Here is a 20,965-nt window from a genome sequence, read left to right on the forward strand (position 1 = left end):
AGAACTATAATACATAAAGCCATATGTATTACTGTAATTTGGCTCTAATGTAGACTCAATAACTGCTCTTGGGTTTTTTAAAAAACAGGAAAATGATGTGACTGCATTATATGCAGCTGATTGATAAAATTTAAAATTTATGTTTTAAAGAAAAAAAACAAACCCAAATTTAGACACAAATCACCTTTGTAAGAAATGAGAAATAACACTGCATCCTAACAGATTTACATCACAGCAGAATCTATGGCTTGGCTAAAATGCCCCTTTAAATGTTTAAAACACCTTTTCCCTGACAGAGTGTAACTCTGGCTTATCCATTTACACTTGTGCATTATCTATCATAAATAAGAGTTACATTTCAAATACTGTTAAGAAGAAATAGGGTTTTACAATGTTGATATATTCTTTTGCCATTTAAAATAATCCTTTAAATACCGAACCTTGAAGGTTTTGCTCACAAGAATAAGGAATATTTAATTTACAAATGCATTTGAGAGATAAAAATCCCCAGCAACAAAGCTGATATAATTTTTGTCATGTTACTAGCTTGAAATTTTTTTTAAAACACAAAACTATTCTAAAACATTAAAGAATTGAATTCATGCAGGGCGAAATTTACCGAAACTGAAATAAACTAATTTTTTATTAACACTAAAAAACTGTTTCTGCTTAAACCCCTCCATTTGCATTACTAGCAAGGTTTCTTTACAGCACACCAACTATATAAGTAGAGATTTCAGCATCTTTTCTGTAATTAGCCATACTTACATTCACAAAGAAGAGGCTCTTCAAGCATCAACATTTAAAAATAATGGACTTTATAACCAGTGTTTTGTACTTTATTCAGTGAGGGATTTTTTTTTTCCATTTTCAAACACTACCAAGCCTACTGCAAAGCTCAAGTGCTAATCTGTTTTTTAATTATACTGTGACAGTAGTTAAATTACTATAACCTCTTTCTATATTTTGCTCAAAATCTAGTTAAATATTTAAATAAAAGCCAGTATTAATGACTACTGTAATATATACTGTTCAAATTTCTTTCTCATCTTTCACATTTAGCATAAAAAACCAGTGTCATAATAGTTGCTGGTATAGTTGCTGTTACTGGTATAAAATTGCTGTCCTACTGTTACAGATTGTATCTACACTTGTAGATAAAAAATTAGGAAGAAGCCATTTCCTCATTAATGAAAGACTTGCATTTTTAACCAGAGTATCCATGTTACAGGTATTGTATCACCAAGAGATTTCAATAGTGATTTCACAGGAAGGTAAATTCACTGTAAATTATTATAGAATCATTTTTAGAAAATAAATAATTTTGCTAACTATATGTCCAATCCAAAAGAACCTCTGTTTGGACAATATTTTTCCCTTCCATTTCCTTTTTCATTTCATTTCTAATACAGACTTGCTGGTTCTATGTCATCCCTTTCCTGTAAAGTTTGCACTCTAGTATTTAAGTTCTTCCATAATTAATTAGAGAGACACTCTATAACATTTATTACCCTTACATAACCAAGAATATTAAAATATCTAAGGAAAGTGACACCAACATACCTATTTAAAATTTCTCACATACCAAACTAAAGTCCTTATCCTTGTATTAATTGATAAGGAAGGCCCAATAAATGAGGAAAGATGGTGCTTTGAAGTAATATTAAATTCAATGAAAATGAAATAATGTCAACTTCTTTCAAATTAGCTTTTAATGCATTTTTCCCATTTAATTTTTACTCTATTTATGCTACACTAAAATCACTTTATAAGAGCTTGCTTATATTAGAAAATTTAAAAGATTGATACAGCTGTTGTGATCAAGCTGCAAACTCACTCTGAGATTTTTACAAGTGTTCCAAAATTCCTTTTTTCTTTCCCAAGGATGTGATTTTGCCAAAAGCTGTGGTTGAGGCTTTGCGCAGAAACAGCTCATCTGCCTGAAATAATTGGGTAAAGTCATATTCTCTGTCTTCAGTTTTCATACCCAACCTGTGCTGCTAGGTTGTTAAATTCAAGGAGACAGGAATTTGAAGGGGAAGAGTTGCTTATGAATAATTATTCTGCAGACTATTCAAAAGTATTAAGTATTTACTCTGAGTATTTGTATTACATTAACTCACAAATCAAAATGCTGCTGTCAAAAAATAACCGAAATATCAGCTTAGAGCAAAACTTGAGTGGCAAACGAACATGGAGACTACTCCTGCCACAAGGACAAATACACACAAACATGAGATTTCCTTTCATACCAGGTGCTTTAGAACATTTTTTTTTTTCTTTTTTTAACTCTCTCTGGTTGCTGATGTAACAAATAGTGCATACCAAGCACAGAAATGGCTGTCTCCATAGCAATTGGGGCAGGTTTTGCCGTTTCCCTAGTTACTCTTGACTGATAACCATCTGTTGTTCTCCTCTGCCATAGCCCCAAAGGGGAAAAGGGGAAGAAATGAGGAAGATAAAATGGGTGTTTGAGAAAATGAAAGTTACTTACTGTGATGTTTTTTACAGTTTTAGAAGGTTTGCACTTATTTAAATTTTTATTTATTGTTATGTTCAGTTGACAAGTGTCAAATACCACACGTAAGGGAAAGTTCTAGTTCAGAATGTTACTAAGCAGTGACCTTATTAATAGAAAATCATACTAGGGAATCAGATTAGGAATATTAACAGGAAATCATATCATTAGGGGCTGTATTATGAAACTGGAAAATCTGAAAGCGAGGTACCTCCACAGAAAAAATATGCAGTTGTTTAATCTAAATAAAGAGTAGAAATTTGTAATGTACAAAGAGCACGAGACGGAGGAGCTGCAGGTGGTTCCATCCACCCAGCTGCTGCAGGTGGAACAGGAACTGCTGCCTTCCACCCCTGACCTGCAGTGATGTCTGACCTCTGCTTATCTGTGGCTGTTGCTTCCATCACACCCCGAGCCCCTCCCTCCTCTCCGGTGTTTCTGGCAGGGAAGGGAGGCACAGGCACAGCGAGTGTGCAGGGTCTGGCTGCCCGAGCCCCATCCTGACCCCAGGACAGCAGCACCCCTGAACCTTGCCCAGAAGATGTGCCCTGTGAGCAAGGCTGGTGTTTACACAGGCTCGTGCACCATCATGGCATCACTTATATGGAACTAACAGCACATAAGTCACGCTCATTTCCAAGGCAAAACAAATAAGCCCCCACAGGCGAGCTGTTACTGCTGATCAATACGGCAGCATCAACCAGGATTTGGGTTCTCTCCTTAAAATCATTCCGTGCGTATGTTCTGTGCTGTAACAAATCCATTACAGAACCAAAACTTTAAAAAGAAAGACCCCAAATGCTCCATCCCTTTCTATTAAAATGTGCACCAGCTGTCAGCTGACAAAGACAAAATTTTTTTGGAGCCACCGGTATTTCTGAAATGGGCTCAGTAGGGCAGAGGGCTGCAAGAAACTCTCTAGTGTGACACAACAAGGCAGGGTTAGTGCTCTGCTGGTTCCTGGCCACAGCACTGGACAGGAGATGCTCTGGACATGGGTGACATTCCTGCTGCCCTGAGGACACCACTGCAGGTTTCCCTGGCACTGCCCGCGAGCCTGGCCCGTGGCGGCTGCACAGGAACGTGCAGAGCTCACCCTGAGATTACTTAACAGGGACAATTAACGTGTTAATTCTGGTGGTGTTCATTGCTGACACATTTTTATGTTTAATAACTTACAAAACTCAGGTTTGAGAGGAACATTAAGGCTCTTCTGCCTTTGAGAAGCCTGGACTTGAGCAGCAAACATGAAAACGCCGTGGGGCATAGAGGCTGTGGCAGAGGGTGAGTGCAGAGCAGGGAAGGTGAACGTGCCCAGGGCCAGGCCCAGAAGTGCCTGGTTTTTACAGGGTTAGGGGGATAACAGAGCAAAAGGAAATCTGGACATTCGATCTCCAGACATCTGTCCTCTCTGAAATCCCATATCACATTAGATTAATGCTATCACCTGCAGTCATACAATGACTTGTGATATTGTGAGTAAAGTCATGGTAGAGTGTCTGCCTTGTGGCATGGTCGGTAAATGTGGGCAAAACAGTTCATTTTTTTTTGTTTTGGTAACCTTTTTTTTTTTTGCTGTTGGTTAGAAAATTAATATTAAAAACTTGTGGATAATATCCAATTAACAGCTTGCAGTTGTAAATGGTAGTTTCTTAGTATAACACATCAATAAGTTTTCAATCAAAGCCTGTTTTATCAGACTGTTTAAAAAAAAAAAAATAGCCAGCTAAAGCTGGAAAAGGAATCACAGTTCTGGATATCTCCACATCCCATTTTGGATTGAGGGATTTTTTTTGACATGGTCCTACTCAGTTCCTCAACCAACTCCCACAGCTGCTGGAGGACAGTTCACAAATTACATAGTTCAAGATACTGCATCAATTTTAAATCCCTCTGATAGGGGTTTCCAGCACTGACCATGCTTAACACAGGCTGAGAAGCTTTCCTAAGGGTTCCAGATCAGCCCATTTCATCTTTACCACAGCTGTGGGTTCGTATTGTAAGACAAATAAGTGGCACTCCAGACAATGAAAAGTAGGGTTGGAGGGTGTGCTTCCAGGATTTTGCTTTGTTTTACCCCTTTTCTTCTATACTGGTCAGACAACAGCAGTTTGCTTCTGAGACATGGAATTTATCCCATTCTAGTAATTTCTGCTGTAAAATTGGCCCCTGACAAACTAACCAACAAAAACTTAAGTGTTTTCAATTACCTTAAGTCAAGGAGCCATTTGGCTTAGTTACAGTTCTGTGTTGCTCACTGGTGACTTGCCTGGGTATTATCAAAGTCAGAGGTTTTGTTTTTAACACAAAAATGCTCCTAAATGACATGCAGCTCCAAATTCTGACTCTTAACTGTTACTTTGCTTTGCTGGTACATGATTTCTCAGGCCAGCTGAGGAAGAGCAGCAGCCCCAAGTACCTCATGTAACTACAGCCTTGTGCTGTTGCCCTCTTGCTGATACAAAACAGGGCTGGCAAGATACCGTAAAAACCTTTGAAATTTGTTTTCCAGTGGTTGCTTCAATGCATATGCAAAGCCTTGATCCTCTGATTTTAAGTCTTTATATTTGTCATTTCTTAGCATCACATCCCATTTTGCAAGTCAGAGCTGTGGCCGACTTGTAATCAATTCTAGATAAGAGTCTGGATGAGTTCAGATGAGTCTGTGCTGAGGGAGAGAGACACTGGAATTCAGCCTGAACCTCACAAGCCTTTAAGGCATTTACATCAAACTTCATGCTCAAGGCAATGAAATCAAGTTCCCCATCCAGAGTCCCACTGGAATTACTTCTTACAGTCTGACTCTATACCTCATTGCCCCAAATTTGCTTGTTCTGCTACATGATTTCAAACAAATAAGTTAACACAATATGTGCTTTGGGTTGCTGCATTACTTGCTTATACTACAAAAACTGTAAAGAAAGGGTGAAATCTTGCTGTATGCTTTTTATATGCTTCTTTGTATTTTTACTAAGTTTATAAAAATAGTACTCTGCACTTTTCTGAGGACTCTGTGTGCTTATATATGTAATTTAGGCAGTTACATATACATGTATTTATAGATGAGTAAGCAAATAACACTTCCCTTAGACTAAGAAGAGTGGAAAAGGGCTTCAGTAAGCACTAAACTCTGCTATTCTGTCACATACAATGAGGTCTCACAAGCAAGAGTCGTGAGCAGGCCAGCCTGCAGCTGATCCCTCATTATTCCCATTCCCGAGGTCCACTCATGGACATGGAGTGTTTGTTGGGCAGTTGAACACGAACCTGAAGACCTATTCCTCTTCCCTCACCAGCTGTCCATATCCAAATTAATCATCCTATGACATATTCCTGAGGATGCCACACCAGCTGTGCCTCTGTGACTTGTGTTCCCCTCTGCCACCACACTCCTTTGTCTACACCAGGTCTAGAACAGTTCCCAAACTCACCTATGCTGTCAGTGAAACACCCACACCTAACAAATGAAAGCCTCCAGCACTTTAAAAGAACTAACCAGAACAAGAAGCATTCTGAAAGAATAACCAGTTTCTAGAATGAAAAAAAAGGAACCTCTAAGAAAAGTAAAATAAAAGAAAACCCAAAAAAAGATTGTAGGAGCCAAAACAAATGTTACCCAATAGATTAAATGGGAACCAAAACCAGTGTTCTTCTTGGTTATCTAGGCACTTAGTAACTACAACAATTTTTAAATACTTTGAAAAGTGCTCTGGAATTAACAGCAAACTGGATCACAGTTGACAAAAAAAGCCGTTTTGCTTCACTGTTTCAAGGCAGCCAAATTCACGTCATCTGTGAAATGTTTGTCACTGGGGGTAAGGACAGCAATCCATCCTGCAGATTTATGTTTACAAGCATTTTGGAACAAATGTTCTATTTGAACGCCCATATGAACCATAAGCACCCAATATGTTTGGATGACTGCATTCAGTTTTTGTTAGCAGATCTTCAACTTCCCAAACAATGTTTTACCAAATCAATGTGGCACTGCCACATATCCTTCAGAAACGTGGCACGGAGCATATGTGACAACTCTTGTGCATATTCACCAGGGAGTTTCTTTCCACCTACATGTAACCATAGGTCTGTTTCTTTTAATTCATAAAAACAAATGGCATCCATCTATTTTTGGCATTTATGGGATGACTTCAGCATTTGAGTCCCTCACCCGTTAATACATTTATTCCTCCTCCCCTGAGCTGTCAGCAGTGTCATGAGGTTTCACAAAATTTCAGGAACTGAACTCATCTCTTCCAGTTCCACTAACCCACATCCTTTCCAAATTAAAATGTTCTTCTCTGGCCTTTGGACAGGTATAATACTAACATAAAACATGGAGGAGGGAGAGTTCATTTCAAAAGTGCTGAACTCTGTGCAATAGGTAATTACTGATGATGTCACTACTGCCACAAAGTACCTTATAAAGATATAGGTAAAAGATGTATAGCAGCACTGGTGTTTTACTGGACTGCAGTGCTTGAAAGGGAAAAAAATCGTCAAAAACCCTGCTAGTACCTGATATCCTCACAAAAGCTTAATTCTTGGGGAGAACTGAAAATCAGCTACAGGTGCTGAGGTCTTTTAGCTTTCCTTGTGGATTGCCAATCTCCTGAAGAGATAAACTGCTGGGCAAGGAATAACTCGACCTGGGAGCTGAAACATCACAGCTCAGAAATCCCAGTACCAAGGGACAACTGTAATCCTAAAACAACACACATTGCAAGAGCAGGAGGATAGGTCACCTCCAAAGGGATTTATTCCACCTTGCAGGGGACTTGAGTGACTTAAAACTCTGCGCTTATCTATAAATGCAGGACTTGCAATGAACGTAAATGTGAAAGAATTATTTCATCAAAAACTGGTAAAAACAGCATCATGAGAAAACTGCATGCCCAATTTTAAGGCAAAATTATGGATAGACGATGGCTTACTATTAGAAATATGGTTAGTATTATTAAATAATTTTTGCACCTTACTTCTGATATCAACAGAAAATATTGCAGAGGCAGGTTTATGTACAGAATCTCCTGCAAGTTACAGACTTCAATATTTTTCTCTGCAAATTGTACTTTTAAAATTTTTTTAAAGAAAAATATTTTATTTTGAAATCATCAAAACAACCTTCAGGTCATCCTAGACATTGCGATTTCTTAAATACAAATGCTTACATTTCTGAAGTGTTCATTCACATTTACTCCCTAGCCACTGATTAAAGATTCTACAAGCCTTACAAACTTGAAGCCACTATCAAAGGATCTTAAAAATTAATTGATCCAGATGACTTTGAAATTTCCTTGCTAGGTGGTGTATATTTTTATAAGTATTTTTTCCTGACATTAGTCCATAAACACATTCTTACAGAGACAGCTGCTTCCTCTGCCAGGATTGTCATGACAAAAAGGATGCCACGTGCAAGAAAACTTGTACTCCCAGGTAGGATTAGGCAGAAAGTTTGGATCACAAGAACATACCAGTCACCTTACCTGACCCTTTAGACAAAACCTCAAAAACCTAATTCATACTCAGACCTGACAGCGCTGAAATAAAATGGCCAGAAAAAAGCCCAGCCCCAATTTTTTCTTTCTTGCAATCAAAGCAGTAATTTTTTTTGTAAGTAGGTAAAGAGGATACCTGAACAATTGGCTTCACAGGACATTGCTCCCATCCTTCTCAGTCACTCTCCTGAGAGCGCTGCTTATTGCCCAACTTATTGTGAAGGGCTGGCTGCTCCCCCTCCCTGCCTGAACATTAACCCTTAATTATGTTTTCAGCTGCTCCTCAGGAAGGGAGAGCACCACATTTCTGAAAAGCAGTGAGAGCTGCAGGCAGAGAGCTAAAAACCAAACTAAAAACCCAGCAAAAAACCCCCACTCAAATGGTTCAGATAATTGTGAGCCTCCCTTACTCAGTGAATTATTTCAGGCAAACCACTTGACCTCTTTGCAGCAGTCATCTTCCCTGTAAGACTAGGTTTAAAAGCAGGATCTAATCAATAGCTGTTGCTGCATATGACCCGAGTTTAAGAATATAAATTAAATACAAAATAAAGTAGGTTCAAGGGTGAAACTTGCATACAGGGCTACTGAAGGGTCACCAAAAAAAAAAAAAAAAAAAAAAAAAGGTAGAAGGAAGAAGAAAAAAAAGGGAAAAAATCAATCACATTTCTAAAGCTAATTTTCACACCAGAAAGCTCCATTTCCCACCCCATACCACAAAATGCCATTTTTAATGTGTATGAAAGAGTCCTGTTTTGCTGCCCTGAGAGGCAGGCTGCATGCTTTTTACTGGGCTCCTGGAAATGCAGCAAGAACTGCTTATGGGCATCTTAATGCAAATAATTTGCTTTAAGATTTCTTGTGCACCACATCACAGTTTTTATACAGCACGAATATATCTCTTATCTCTTCAAATGAGTTAAATTCTAGGGTTTGTAGGTTTGGTTCAGGTTGGGGCTTTTTTGGGGTGTTTTTTGAAAAGCACCACTCCATATTCTAGCATTAACATATCATGACTGCCATAGAAGCAACTTGTGATTGACAGGATATTGATGCAGGATTTATATAGGGAAATAATCTTGGCCGTTCATTCATGAAACTCTCCTGTTCTTTCAAATAAACAATTCCAAAATCCTCATTTTCCCTAGTCAAACAAGAGAAAGGAAGAAGAATCCTAAGTGTGCAAATGCACCTCGGACAAGCTGGGTATGCACATTACCATAGTGCTACTGTGCTGCTCAACGAGTTGGAAAAATAACTCCAAAAAGAGCTTTAAAGAAACCCACAAAAGACTGGAGCAGAGGTTACTTCCACATGAAGATGGAATTCTCTCATTTGTTTCTTTGACATTTATGGGACTACCAAAGGGTAAACAAAAGCAAAATTAGATCCCACAGGCCTTTGGTAGGAAAAAAAAAAGTGGAGGGAAATGATATTCAGTAGCAGAAATCAGTTGTACAAATGAGACAATCATCTCACAGCCTTTCCCACTGCTGCTGTCTCCACTCACCCTGTGTCATCTGGTCTTAAACAAAAGGGGTTTTATTCTTGCCTACCTCAAAGCTATTATACTAAAGCCATTCTCAGATTTGCACCTAGATAATCAACTTTATTTCTATTAATCTCATAACAGATATCTGAGTGCCTGAGAATTCCCTCTGTGCTTTACTCAGATTTAGATCCTTATTTTATACAGGAAGAAAACACTGCAAATCCAAGCAAAAACACTGAGGGTTTTTTTTTAATAAAACAAAGATCCTCCATAGGATCTTCTTAATATCCATGTAGGATTTACATGATCTGAACATCTTTTGAGGAAATTTTCAAGTGATGCAGCAATTGAGGTGTTTAAAAGGACTGTATAACATCCCTTGCTGAAACACAGTGAGCATATGTTCTTATAAAAACAATTTGTGATGAAAAAACTCTACAATAGAGTTATACCATCACAGTTTAATATTTTTCTTTCAAGGCATATCAATTTTGTATTGAACTGAATTGCAGGTGGCTTTGTTTTTCTACACTTTATCTCATGGAGTCACCCAACTGCAGGATAGCAAAGTCATGGAACAGACTGAATCACTGAATGAAAAATATAATCATTCCCTTCTGGGCTCTAAATGTGGCAAGAAGCTGCACAGGCTTGTTTTAAATAGGCAGCTCTGCTCTCACACAGAAAGCTGCAGCTGAGTTGAGGGCTTGGGTCAGGAAAAAAGCTGCAGCTGAGTTAAGAGTTGGGGTCAAAAGCAGGGGGATATCCATCTCATTTCAAGGTCAAGGAAGAGTGGTGCAGGAAATCGAGTCCCCCAATCAATTACTGAAATTAATTTTTGAGCCTAAGTCATTGCCTTCTGGGAAAACAAGGATCCATTTACCTACCTGTTTTGCATAGTGTTTTCAACACTTCTTAAAATGAAGTTACATTAAAAATAATAATCATGTTATCCAGAAAAAGTGATGCAGTATTAATTAAGAACTCAAGAAGTTTTATTCAGAGAGTCACAGAATGGCTTAGGCTGGAAGGGACCAAACTGGAACAGGACCTTAAAGATCATCTAGTTCCAACTCCCCTGCCATGGGCAGAGACACATTAAAATGTACAGCAAATCCTGGCACACTGTTGCCTATTTACAAAATGAAATATCAGAATTTAATCCCAGTCAAATGGCCAAAAAACTGGAGGCCTCAGACACACAGTGTCTCTGCCTTGAAAGCCAAAAAGCAAGGGGCTCTTCAAAACAGCTTCTGAGCAGGAGATCAGCACTCCCTGCAGACCACCTCCTTTGGGAGATCTCCATTGGGCATAGAGCTGGTGCTGCCAGGCCATTCCCAGCACAGCCTGGCACTGCCAGGGATCTTGCAGGCTCTGCCCAAACCCACCCCCCAAACACCCTTTTCCTCTCCAGTAACAGACATTTGTCACCAAAGAGCTGAAGCGAAACGCAGGGGGAGAGAAAAGAAGAGGGGGAAAAAAGACAACTCAAACTGTGGTTTTAACTTTGTCCAGCTGGGAAGGTCAAGAGGAAAAGGCAAACTTTGTTCTGCTGGTGGACAGTATTTCCAACCCCCCTTTATCCATGGAGTCTGCACTAAAATGATATTGCTGTGCTGTTTTGGCTAGAGACTGCACACGCTGACCTCTCCGTGGCCAGCACAGCACCGGAATAATTTCATACAAAAGGTTTGCATTAAATGTAATGAAGCAAATGACAAAATCAATAAACCTGGAATGGTGTGGCTATCATAAAAATGATGTAAATTCAGAGTTCACTCTGGTTATGAAGCTATTTAGATTCATAATTAAAACCAGTACTATCTCTTTTTTTAGAATAAAACTTCCTTTTGACAATCATAGATGAATACTACAGGAAATCTTCAACAAATGTATTCAAAATTAAGGCATGGCACAAAGACAGCATAAATTATACAAAGATAAACTGTAGGCATAGGTTAGCCTAAACACATACGTAATAAAATTTGATTTTCATACTTTTTCAACTGATGTCACATCCCATTTTAATCAAGTTTTATATCAAAAGGACAGTAAGAATACCACAGAGCCTGTTTTTAAATCAAGGTATTTTCTGGAGTTTGTTTCTGTCAGAGAGACTCTTGTAAGTCTATTAAAACAGAAAAGAGCCAAATCTGCTATTCATTACTCTCCATACAAAAGCAGTGCTGCAGCATGGGTGCTGCATCAAAATGTATCTGTGCTTCATTAGGATAAAAGAATAACGAGCCCAGAAAGCACAGAGCAGGGCTCAGCGAAATAAGTAAGCAGATAAGTAATCTCAGGAAATAGCAATAGTCACCCTGACTTTTTGTAGCAGATTTCAAACCCCAGATAATGGGTCCCATTCAGGATTAGGGATGAGGTTTTCTTTTATCAAACTGCGGACCTGGAGCTTGTGATCTTGTTTAAAAAACTCCACCAATGTCCCATTTAGGCAAGTGAATTACATACCATTTAAATCTCTAGACTCCCAGATTTTACAGAATCAAAGAGAAATTGTAAAAGTGACCATCAAGCCTGAGGTTCTGACACACAAAGACTGGACTATTTCAGTCTCCTGTGCAAAGGATTCCCATCCCTGCATCACCTGTGTCACGTTCCTGATGGGACACAGCACATCCATGTCACTCTTCAAACACCCCCTGATGACCAGCTAACGGAGCTCATGGCTAATGGCTGCAGGAGGAGCCCTCTTAGGCTGGAGGAGGCAATAAATTATGCAAGGCACAAAGCATGGGGAAGATCAGAACAGAATTTGAAGTTGATGGAAAGGATGACTTATGCCTGTATGGGATACTTCATCTTTCTTGTCATCAGCGTCAGGATTTTACCTTATGAACCTTTAAAGTGCAGGCTTTCAATAATGCTTGAAATACATTTCCAGAAAAGGAGAAAACAATTGGTATTGTTTGTCCTACTTCTACAAGAAATATTAAAAAATCTGTGGTTTGCCCAAAAATTAAAACTAAAACCAATATATACTGCAGTGGATATCCAGAATACAGAAACTGGGTAAATCAGAATAATGTATAACCTTATTATGGGGGTAGTCAGCTCTGATTAGCTCAGAAAAATGAAAAATTAAAAAATATTAAATGCCACCAAGCATACATCCACCACTACTAAATACTATTGGCTTATATACTTCTATTTTATAAGTAGAACACACTTAAGAGAGATTTCAGCTTTTTATTTATCTGACATTTTACTCAGGGGAAAGCAACCTTTACAGTGAGGAAATCTGTTCCTCAGGAGTGATGGTTCAGCTTTTAATAAGTTGTCAGTGACAGATCCCTTGTGGCCAGTTGAGCCCACAACTACAGACATCCATGAAAACAAACACTTCCTGAAATGCAAGTGGACAAGAGAACAGAGCAGACATCCACTCTACTTAATGCAGATGTTTTCATTTAAAAAATAAAATAAATAAATCAGCGGTGCATTTTCAATCTGTGCAATCAATCTCACGTGAAGTACAAGCCATAGTTTAGCACATTCAATGGATTTAAGATCGTTCTGTGCTGGTGCATCCACCTGGTGTTTCATGAGAAAGGGGATTACATAAACCAAAATGTGTTTAAAAAATGCAAGTATGGGCTGATCACACTACTGAATATGGCACAGGTTTAAATACTTCATGAAATGGTTTTGGGGTTACTCAGTATTTATCATGTGTGCTGCAGACTTTGCAGGTTGTTGGTCTGCACACATCTGTTCCATTGCTCCCTGATGCACATGGGACCATCCCAGGCTGTTGGGGAATAATGCAAGGAAGCAGCATTCTCATTAACATCCCTTATCCTAAAATACTGGAATATCCTGCAGGTTGGGACCAAACCCTCCAGCTGACCACGTGAACCACAGGATCACAGAATCATGTAACAGTTTGGGTTAGAAGGGACTAAAGACCATCTTATTCCACCCTCTGCCATAGGCAGGGAAACCTTCTGCTATCCCAGGTCGCTCCAAGCCCTGTCCAGCCTGGCCTTGGACACTTCCAGGGTTCCAGGGTCTTACCATTCTCACAGGGAAGAAATATCTTCCTAATATCCAACCTAAACCTGCTCTCTGTCAGTTTAAAGCCATTCCCCATTGTCCTATCACTTCATGCCCTTCTAAAACGTCCCCTGGTGGGCTGACATAACACTAATGCCAAGCATTCACAAAAATGCACTATCAAGACTGAAACTGGCTCACTCACTAGCGAGATCACTGCTCAACTGGTATCTCTTAGCATCAGTGCATGTTGCAAAAATCCTATGAAAGTTTCTTCTCAAGAAGGTAATTCTGAGTAATGACTACTCCTTATGATGTCAAAAGAGACATGCAATAGTTTTGGGGTTGTAATGGCATTTAAACCCCACAGTATTTCATGACAATTCCAATAAACTGCCAGAGAGCACAGTTATTCAGCACTGCCTCTGTGCATCATATTCTAGAAAAGTGCAGAGTTAGCTTTTTATTCCAGACCCCTTGCTCACCCTCAGCCATCCAGCACAAGACTCTCCTGCAAGGGAAGGGATACAAGGACAGGGCACACACCCTGTGCCCAGGATTCTGTGCTCCCACAGACTGTCAGGAAGGCACTGATGGTAAACACATCACCTCTCCAATGCAGCACAGAGAGCAAAAAGGCTCTGCTGATTCACTGGAGGCAGAGGAAAAACTGTGATTATGCAGTTTCTGAACTAAGTTTCAGGTTTTCATCCATGTTCCTAACAGGCTTTCCCTTGGCTGTGGCTGCAGCAGCTCTGACATTCCCGATGGAAAGAGAGTGAGCAGGAAGGCACCTCCAGCTGGGACAAATGAAAACACAATTCCTCCCTACACCTTCCTGCCTGCCCAAAGCCACCCTGCACAGCATTTAGACTTTCTTACTTTTTTCTCTTATTTTTACTATAAGACAGACAAGAGAAGCTGTTTGGAAATGTCAGGGCAGGTAGATTTTAGAGGTTAGTGATTCAGAGCATAATAGAATAGAAAAACAAACCAAGGGGCATTGTACACCCCGTGACCTCAGGCAGGAAAGCAGCAGCTCCCTGGGCAGAACCACGAGGGAGCCCCTGCAGGGTTGGGCCACGACTCTCAAGAGAGCAATGAAGCAACCAGTGTCACCTTTTGTGTCACTTGATGTGCTGGCCCTGTGTGTGTGGCTGAGGATGTCAAGAGAGAAACACTTCTGTCTCACAAAATGTCCTCTGCTGCAATTCAGTCTCTCCGTGCTCGGCCGGCTCCGCACACCTCACCTTAAGTGTTGTGCGGGGAACATGCGTGTGCATTTCAATCAATCATATCCTTTTAATGAGTTAATTGTGAAATATATGCTTTTTGCATTTATTATAAGGGCTAGAACAGATGGCAAAAGCTCAAACTAATGTATTCATAAAATTAACTGACGCTGCAGGTGGTGTTTCTCCATAGAAGGTGGTAAGTTTGTAACTTGTTATTTTAATGTCATAATAATGCTGCGTGACAATGAAATGTCTAGGAAAGCAAATGTGATGGCCACAGAGATCTCTCTTGAATTCATTATGGTCACTATCACAATGAAGATCAATTACAGGAGCTAGAAAGGAATACACTGTTGGAATACATTGACTGCAGTGTGAATTTACGGCCAAGGAGGAGGAAAATTATTTACAAATTTATACAGTTGAAGTAATGTGATCTTTTTGCCCCCTAAAGAGTGCAAAAGGCTTGTCTCAAATGAGATCCCAAATAGCTCTTTCCATGCCTCTGACCTGTTCTGCCAGCTCTTTGTCAACCTGAAACTTGTTCCATAATAGAAATATATCCTTTCCTTAAATTTTTATGCATTCCTGTTTAAAACATACTGTACTTTTCATGCACACCATCAAATATAGACACACATTTTTCAGTCCAGTGAGAGATACATAAGCAAATACATAACCCAACATGTGATAATCGATTCTCCTCTAGGCATTTCTTTGCTTTTATTTGAGGCCAACCACTGGCTTCAGAAGGCTTATTCCAGATCTTACACCAAACGAGTGGAAAATCTGGCCAACTGTTTATCTTCCTTCTTTTGTTTTATTTTACTGCAAACTGCAAGAGTAACACTGAATCCTGTACACAAATGTCAAGAAACTACGGCCAAGAATTTCAGAGGGCTCTGGATAATAGCTTCCCTGGAGAACCCAGACTAAAGGAGTTACGTTCTGTAGTGTAACATTTCATTAAGATCTACTGCATATTTATGTATGGCAAATAACTCACAATCACTTGCTTTCTTCTAGTGAAACGGCTACACACAAATCAACCACTATTTCCTTGGGTTTATTCATTAGTTTAACTGACAGATATGTTTAATTATTCCTATGGCTGAATGGCAGAAGCTACAAATATACTCTGTAGAGCTGGCTGTGACAGTTAAAAAAAAATTACACAGGAACATTTTTATATTTTGTGTAGGTGAATGCAAAATACCTCTCAATGTAAAGAGCTAGTTCAGCTTTTTCCAAAACCTGAATGTGCAATCGAGATGTTTAATTTTTGTAAAAGTCACATGGATTGATGCTAATAGTAGATGCATGCAGAAAAAGAAACAGAATCTTCCAGGAAAAGCCATTTAACAAATAAGGAACTGAAACTAATAGGTACCACAATATTTTACAGTACTCACAGAGCTCTGATTTTCCCCACTGCAGAGGTAATTTAACCACTAGGAAAATAAATGTGTACTGAATAGCAGAAGTGTTAAATGTTACATATGTGCTGGTGTATTTCTGTATTTAAAAAAAAAATAAATCTAAATGCTTCATTTCTTCTACCACAAGAACCTTTAGGCCTATCAAGGAGGATATTACCCACAATTGCTAAGTGGCCCCACAATGCAGGGAAAGCTGCTTGCAGGCCTAGTGATAGGAGCTATTATCTCAGGTGAGGCTGAGAAGAATTCAGACAGAAATGCAATGAGCCTGTGTTACCAAGACACATGAACCTGTTAACTTCTTTTTTTCCCAGTGCTACAGAATCTTACAGCTAAACCCTATGAGAAATAAAAGGCAGGAGCTGAATATGGATGGAACTGAGTTCCAGTGAATCAAGAACAAGAAACTGCAGCAACTCCTGACAGAAAAAGCTGTGCCTGTGTCATTCCATGTGGCTCTAGCTCTGAGTGGTGTTCACTCAGGGCGGCTGCTTGGTCAGGGTGGCTCCCCCTCTGCTCTGCTGCTCCGTCATTCTGCCCTCCATCCACACTGCACATGGCTTGATATTCTCCTTTCCTTGGCTGGGAGACGTTCGTAGACTCATGGAATGGTTTGGGTTGGAAAGGACCCCAAAGATCATCTTGTTGCACCTCCTGCCACGGGCAGGCACATCTTCTACAAGACTAGGGTGCTCCAAGCCCTGTTCAATCTGGCCTGGAACACCTCCAGGGATGGGGCAGCCACAGCTTCTCTGGGCACCCTGTGCCAGGGCCTCCCCTCCCTCACAGGGAGGAATTTTCTCCTAACATCAAGCTCTGCATATCCCTGTTCTGGGATCCTGGCTACCCTCAGTGAGGTGGGCTGGGCAGGCTAATTCAACAGCAACTGCAGGAATGCCTCACCAGAGGAACACTCCCCTGAATGCTGAGATGTGATACAAGCAGGGGAAACGTGCAGAAATCCAAGAAGCAGCTCTATATATATTTATGATTGAAGGCCATGGCTGACAGCGCTGAGTTAGCCCAAAGCTCAACGAGACCCCAACCCATATACTTTAATTCTTGAAACAAATGTGCTTACTTGGGGCTAGATTCCTGCAAGAAACATTTCCTGTTCTCCAAGTAATAAGTAACAGAAATTGAATACAGGTGTGCTCTGCAGGCTGGCCCTCTCTTGCCCTTTCTTGTTCAGCTCTTAGGGTCGCTGAGCAGAGTTTATACATCTACTCTACAATATGTTCAAAGTGCCAGTTTTTCCCAAATTCCCAAATAAATTCACTACTGATAATGGACATTATGTGCTCATGAAACTTTCTAAAAGCTGTATAATTATTTCTACATTTCAGTTAGAAATAGACTCACTAATTTATTCTTTGTGTGCAGATCCTTTGACTTTTTTGTACTCAAACAGCAGAAAACACTTCATATGAAAATAATTCACACAACTAAATTTCACCCACTTAGGAGTTTGCAAACCTCCAGTTTCTGCTTTGGCTTTGTCTTGTGCAAAAACACTGGCCTCCCTGACATTTAAAACTCTTCTTTAGCACAGCCCTAATCCAAGCCCATTTTCCTGGGCTCACTGTTCTTCTAAGAGAATGATAAAAGATAGAAAGCTTTTACCATTTAGAAAGGAAGACGGGTTGAAAAATATCTTGAAACACTGATTTTTGTAATGCTTTCTTCCCCCATCATTTTAACCTTTTTTTTTTTTTTTTTTTTTTTTTTTTTCCTGTATCCAGCCAGCTCTGTGGCCCTGGTGCTTGGGGAACATCACCAAAGACTCTCTTTGCTTCCCAGATGCAGCAGCACCTCTGCCCTTAAATTCAGGAAGCAGCTTTTTTTACACCAGTCTGCTCCAGCTGGACACAACCTGCGACTCTGTGTCCATTACTGCTATGGCCATGCTGAGACAGGGTAATTCTCACAGGGTTTCCAAATGGCACCCACTGTAATTTATATCGAGCCCTCAGGCTGCGTGTTTCAGAGCTGGTATCCAAAAGGAATTCATGCCCTGGCTTAGTCCATTGCATCAACTCTGCATTTTGTCCTGAGGGAAGCTTTCCAAGCTGCTGTTAAAGACAGCATTAATCTGGAGACTTTCATCTGGTCTAGCACGTGCTGTGTCCCTGTTACGATATCTCCAGAGTTATTATTTTTGTCATGACATTACATGTCATGACACTTTGGGAAGGACCTGGAAGAATGTGAGGCCATGTTAAAGGTCAAGCCATGAAAACAGAGACCCTTCCATGTCAGCCTTTCCCTACAGAAATTCTAAATATAAACTGAAAAGGGCTGGGGAGTATGGGACAATATGTAGCTTTATTTCTTGTGCCTTAAAATCTCCCTCACAAACACACTTTATAAGGTGGAAGAACACTGAGACAGTACAATAAATCTGCAAAGTGATAACCATAGAAACAGGCAACCCTGCTGCTCTGCCATCAGCACCTTCGTGTCACAGTCACCAGGCAGGTGTTGGCACAGCTCAATGGCACCCTGAGGCAGAGGCTCATTCTCCTGCTCAGGCACCTGAACACCCCTGCTCGCTGGCATGGTCCCTGCTGAGGCTCAGAAGGGAGAGACTTGGCTGCCAAATGTAGGCTGAGAATGGGATCAGCATATTCAAGCTTCCTGCTTAAAGCTTGAAGAGCTTTAAGTATTAACTTGGTTCAGCTTTCATCACACCCTTACAGTTATTGCTGGAGACATTTTAATGTATTTCCAGCAGCAAGTTGGCTCAAGATTGTGCCATGTTTGTCTCAGCAAGTCACAGGTCACTCATCTGTGTCTGGAAGCAACAGTCACCTGCTCTCCTGGACCACCCTGGGCACAGGATTCATACATTCCTTATCAAGAAAGAATGTCTAGATATGAGTAAAAAGTGTGCTTCTCCTGCTGTTTATCTAAACAATCCGTACTCGTGGCTCACAACAGCAATCTGTTAGAGTACCAAGCTTTGTGCTCCTGCTGAGCCAGAGGCTGGGCTGGATGACCACTGCAAACCAGAATTATTTCATGACTCTGTGATAACTTCAGTGCTCACAAAGGACAGGAACTGCAGCACAAGGATGTACTTCTGATACTGTCTTTTACAATAAAACAATAGATACTGCCTAACTTGACAGACACAATTTTTTGTTAAAGCTTGAAATCCCAACATTTTTACAGTTCCTGTAAACACTCCAGCCAGTCATGCCTTGATATCAGTTCATGGAAAGGAGAAAGCCTGGATCCTTCTGCACTGAGAGTGGGTGCATAAATCAAAACACCTGTGTTTGTTGTGACAGCTTGTCAGAGGTGAACTAAACTCTGAATGCAAACTTTGTTATTTGAAATGAAGTCAGACAACTAACAGTGAATTACAGCTGGGAAAGTTACATTTTCTGAAACAAAATACCATCTATTGTTCCTATAGATCACACAATGCAAGTAAACTCATGATAACTCATGACAAAAGGGAAGGGACCCATCAGGATCATCGAGTCCAACTCCTGGCCCTTCACAGGATGCCTCAAGAATCACATCACGTGCCTGAGAGCATTTCATTGGGGCAAGATCTCATAACAGAGCACAGGTATGTTTCAAGACTGTCTGTTGAAAAGGGCTTCTTTTCAGATCTCCTCTAGCTGCTTCTTCTCCTAAATTTTAAAAAATCCACACCATTTATGATGTGCTTCCAACATTTAACACAGTGGGTCTCAGTTGTCAGCTACTGACTGTGGTAACACAGTGCCAACTCTACTGGCTCTGAAAAGCTCCTGAGAGTGGCTGCAGGTTGTCCCAGGAAATCCTGACCCTACCAAGGCAGTGGCTGTTATTTCCTTGTTCAGTTCACCTTGTGCTGACTCCAACAAAGCCAACAGTGCGTTAGTGTGCGGGTGTGCACCAAAATGGGGTTCTGTTATATAACAGATAAGAGCCTCCAACAGCTCTGGAAATACAGAGCTCAAAGTCTTTACTTGTATTTCAGACTACCTGACAGAAAAAGGCTAGGAGAGACTGGCTGCATTAGCACAAAAATTCTCTCTCTTTAAAGACTTTTACAAATTATTTTAATTTTCAATACAAGCTGTCAAAGCCTGCACAGTTAACTGCTCACACTTGGTTTTTGTTCATTTTCTGGTATTTGTGCTCAACCACCATGTCTGGGTGCCACATTTTGTCATATTTACTTTCCACATAAGTGATGGGACAGAAAACTGAAACTAAGCGAAACATTTCAATTTCTCCCCCAGACCCTACCCAAGTTTTTCCTATGCACGTCTTGCCCCAGGACAGTACTGCAGGAAGGGGTGAAGCCTTTGGGTATGTTTTTTTCCTTAGCTCAAAACCTCCCCAGGTGTGTTCACAGGCATGGGGACCAAAGTAGCCTGTGAGGCCTCTGACAAAACCCTGCAGGGCCCTTTGGTGTTGCACAGAGCTGAACACAAGGCACTCAAACTGATAGGAACAGCCAGATGTAACGTGAGGAGAAAGGTTTTCACCACAAATATTAATGAAGTTGTCACTTACAAGTTCTTCACATCAATGATTCCTCGAAAGGCCTTTCTAGGGATTCCTTTTATCTGGTTTTCACTCAGGTCTCTGAATAAGAGAACAGAAAAAAAAATACGTTGTGTTAACAAAGAGAACACATTTCTCAAATCTGCATGAGCTAATGGAACAGCCACGTGCTTGGAAAAGTTGATGCTTCTGGATTTGTTACATCACACGGTGTTTTCAATTTTGTTTCTCTCCTCTAGAGGTCTGTGGAATGAGCTGAA

At 40.3% G+C, this 20,965-nt stretch overlaps 1 protein-coding gene across 4 annotated transcripts in view; it reads right to left on the minus strand.

The window, feature by feature from the left end:
* Positions 1-20,965, minus strand: part of SLIT3 (slit guidance ligand 3) — a 521,085-nt gene that overhangs the window by 210,285 nt on the left and 289,835 nt on the right. For all 4 annotated transcript variants that reach the window (XM_069029271.1, XM_069029274.1, XM_069029272.1 and 1 more), the window contains exon 6: positions 20,715-20,786. In XM_069029271.1, coding sequence (XP_068885372.1) covers positions 20,715-20,786 — 72 coding nt within the window. The remainder of the gene's footprint in view (positions 1-20,714; positions 20,787-20,965) is intronic.

The sequence above is a fragment of the Aphelocoma coerulescens genome, chromosome 13, assembly GCF_041296385.1.
Source record: "Aphelocoma coerulescens isolate FSJ_1873_10779 chromosome 13, UR_Acoe_1.0, whole genome shotgun sequence".
Lineage (NCBI taxonomy): Eukaryota > Metazoa > Chordata > Aves > Passeriformes > Corvidae > Aphelocoma > Aphelocoma coerulescens.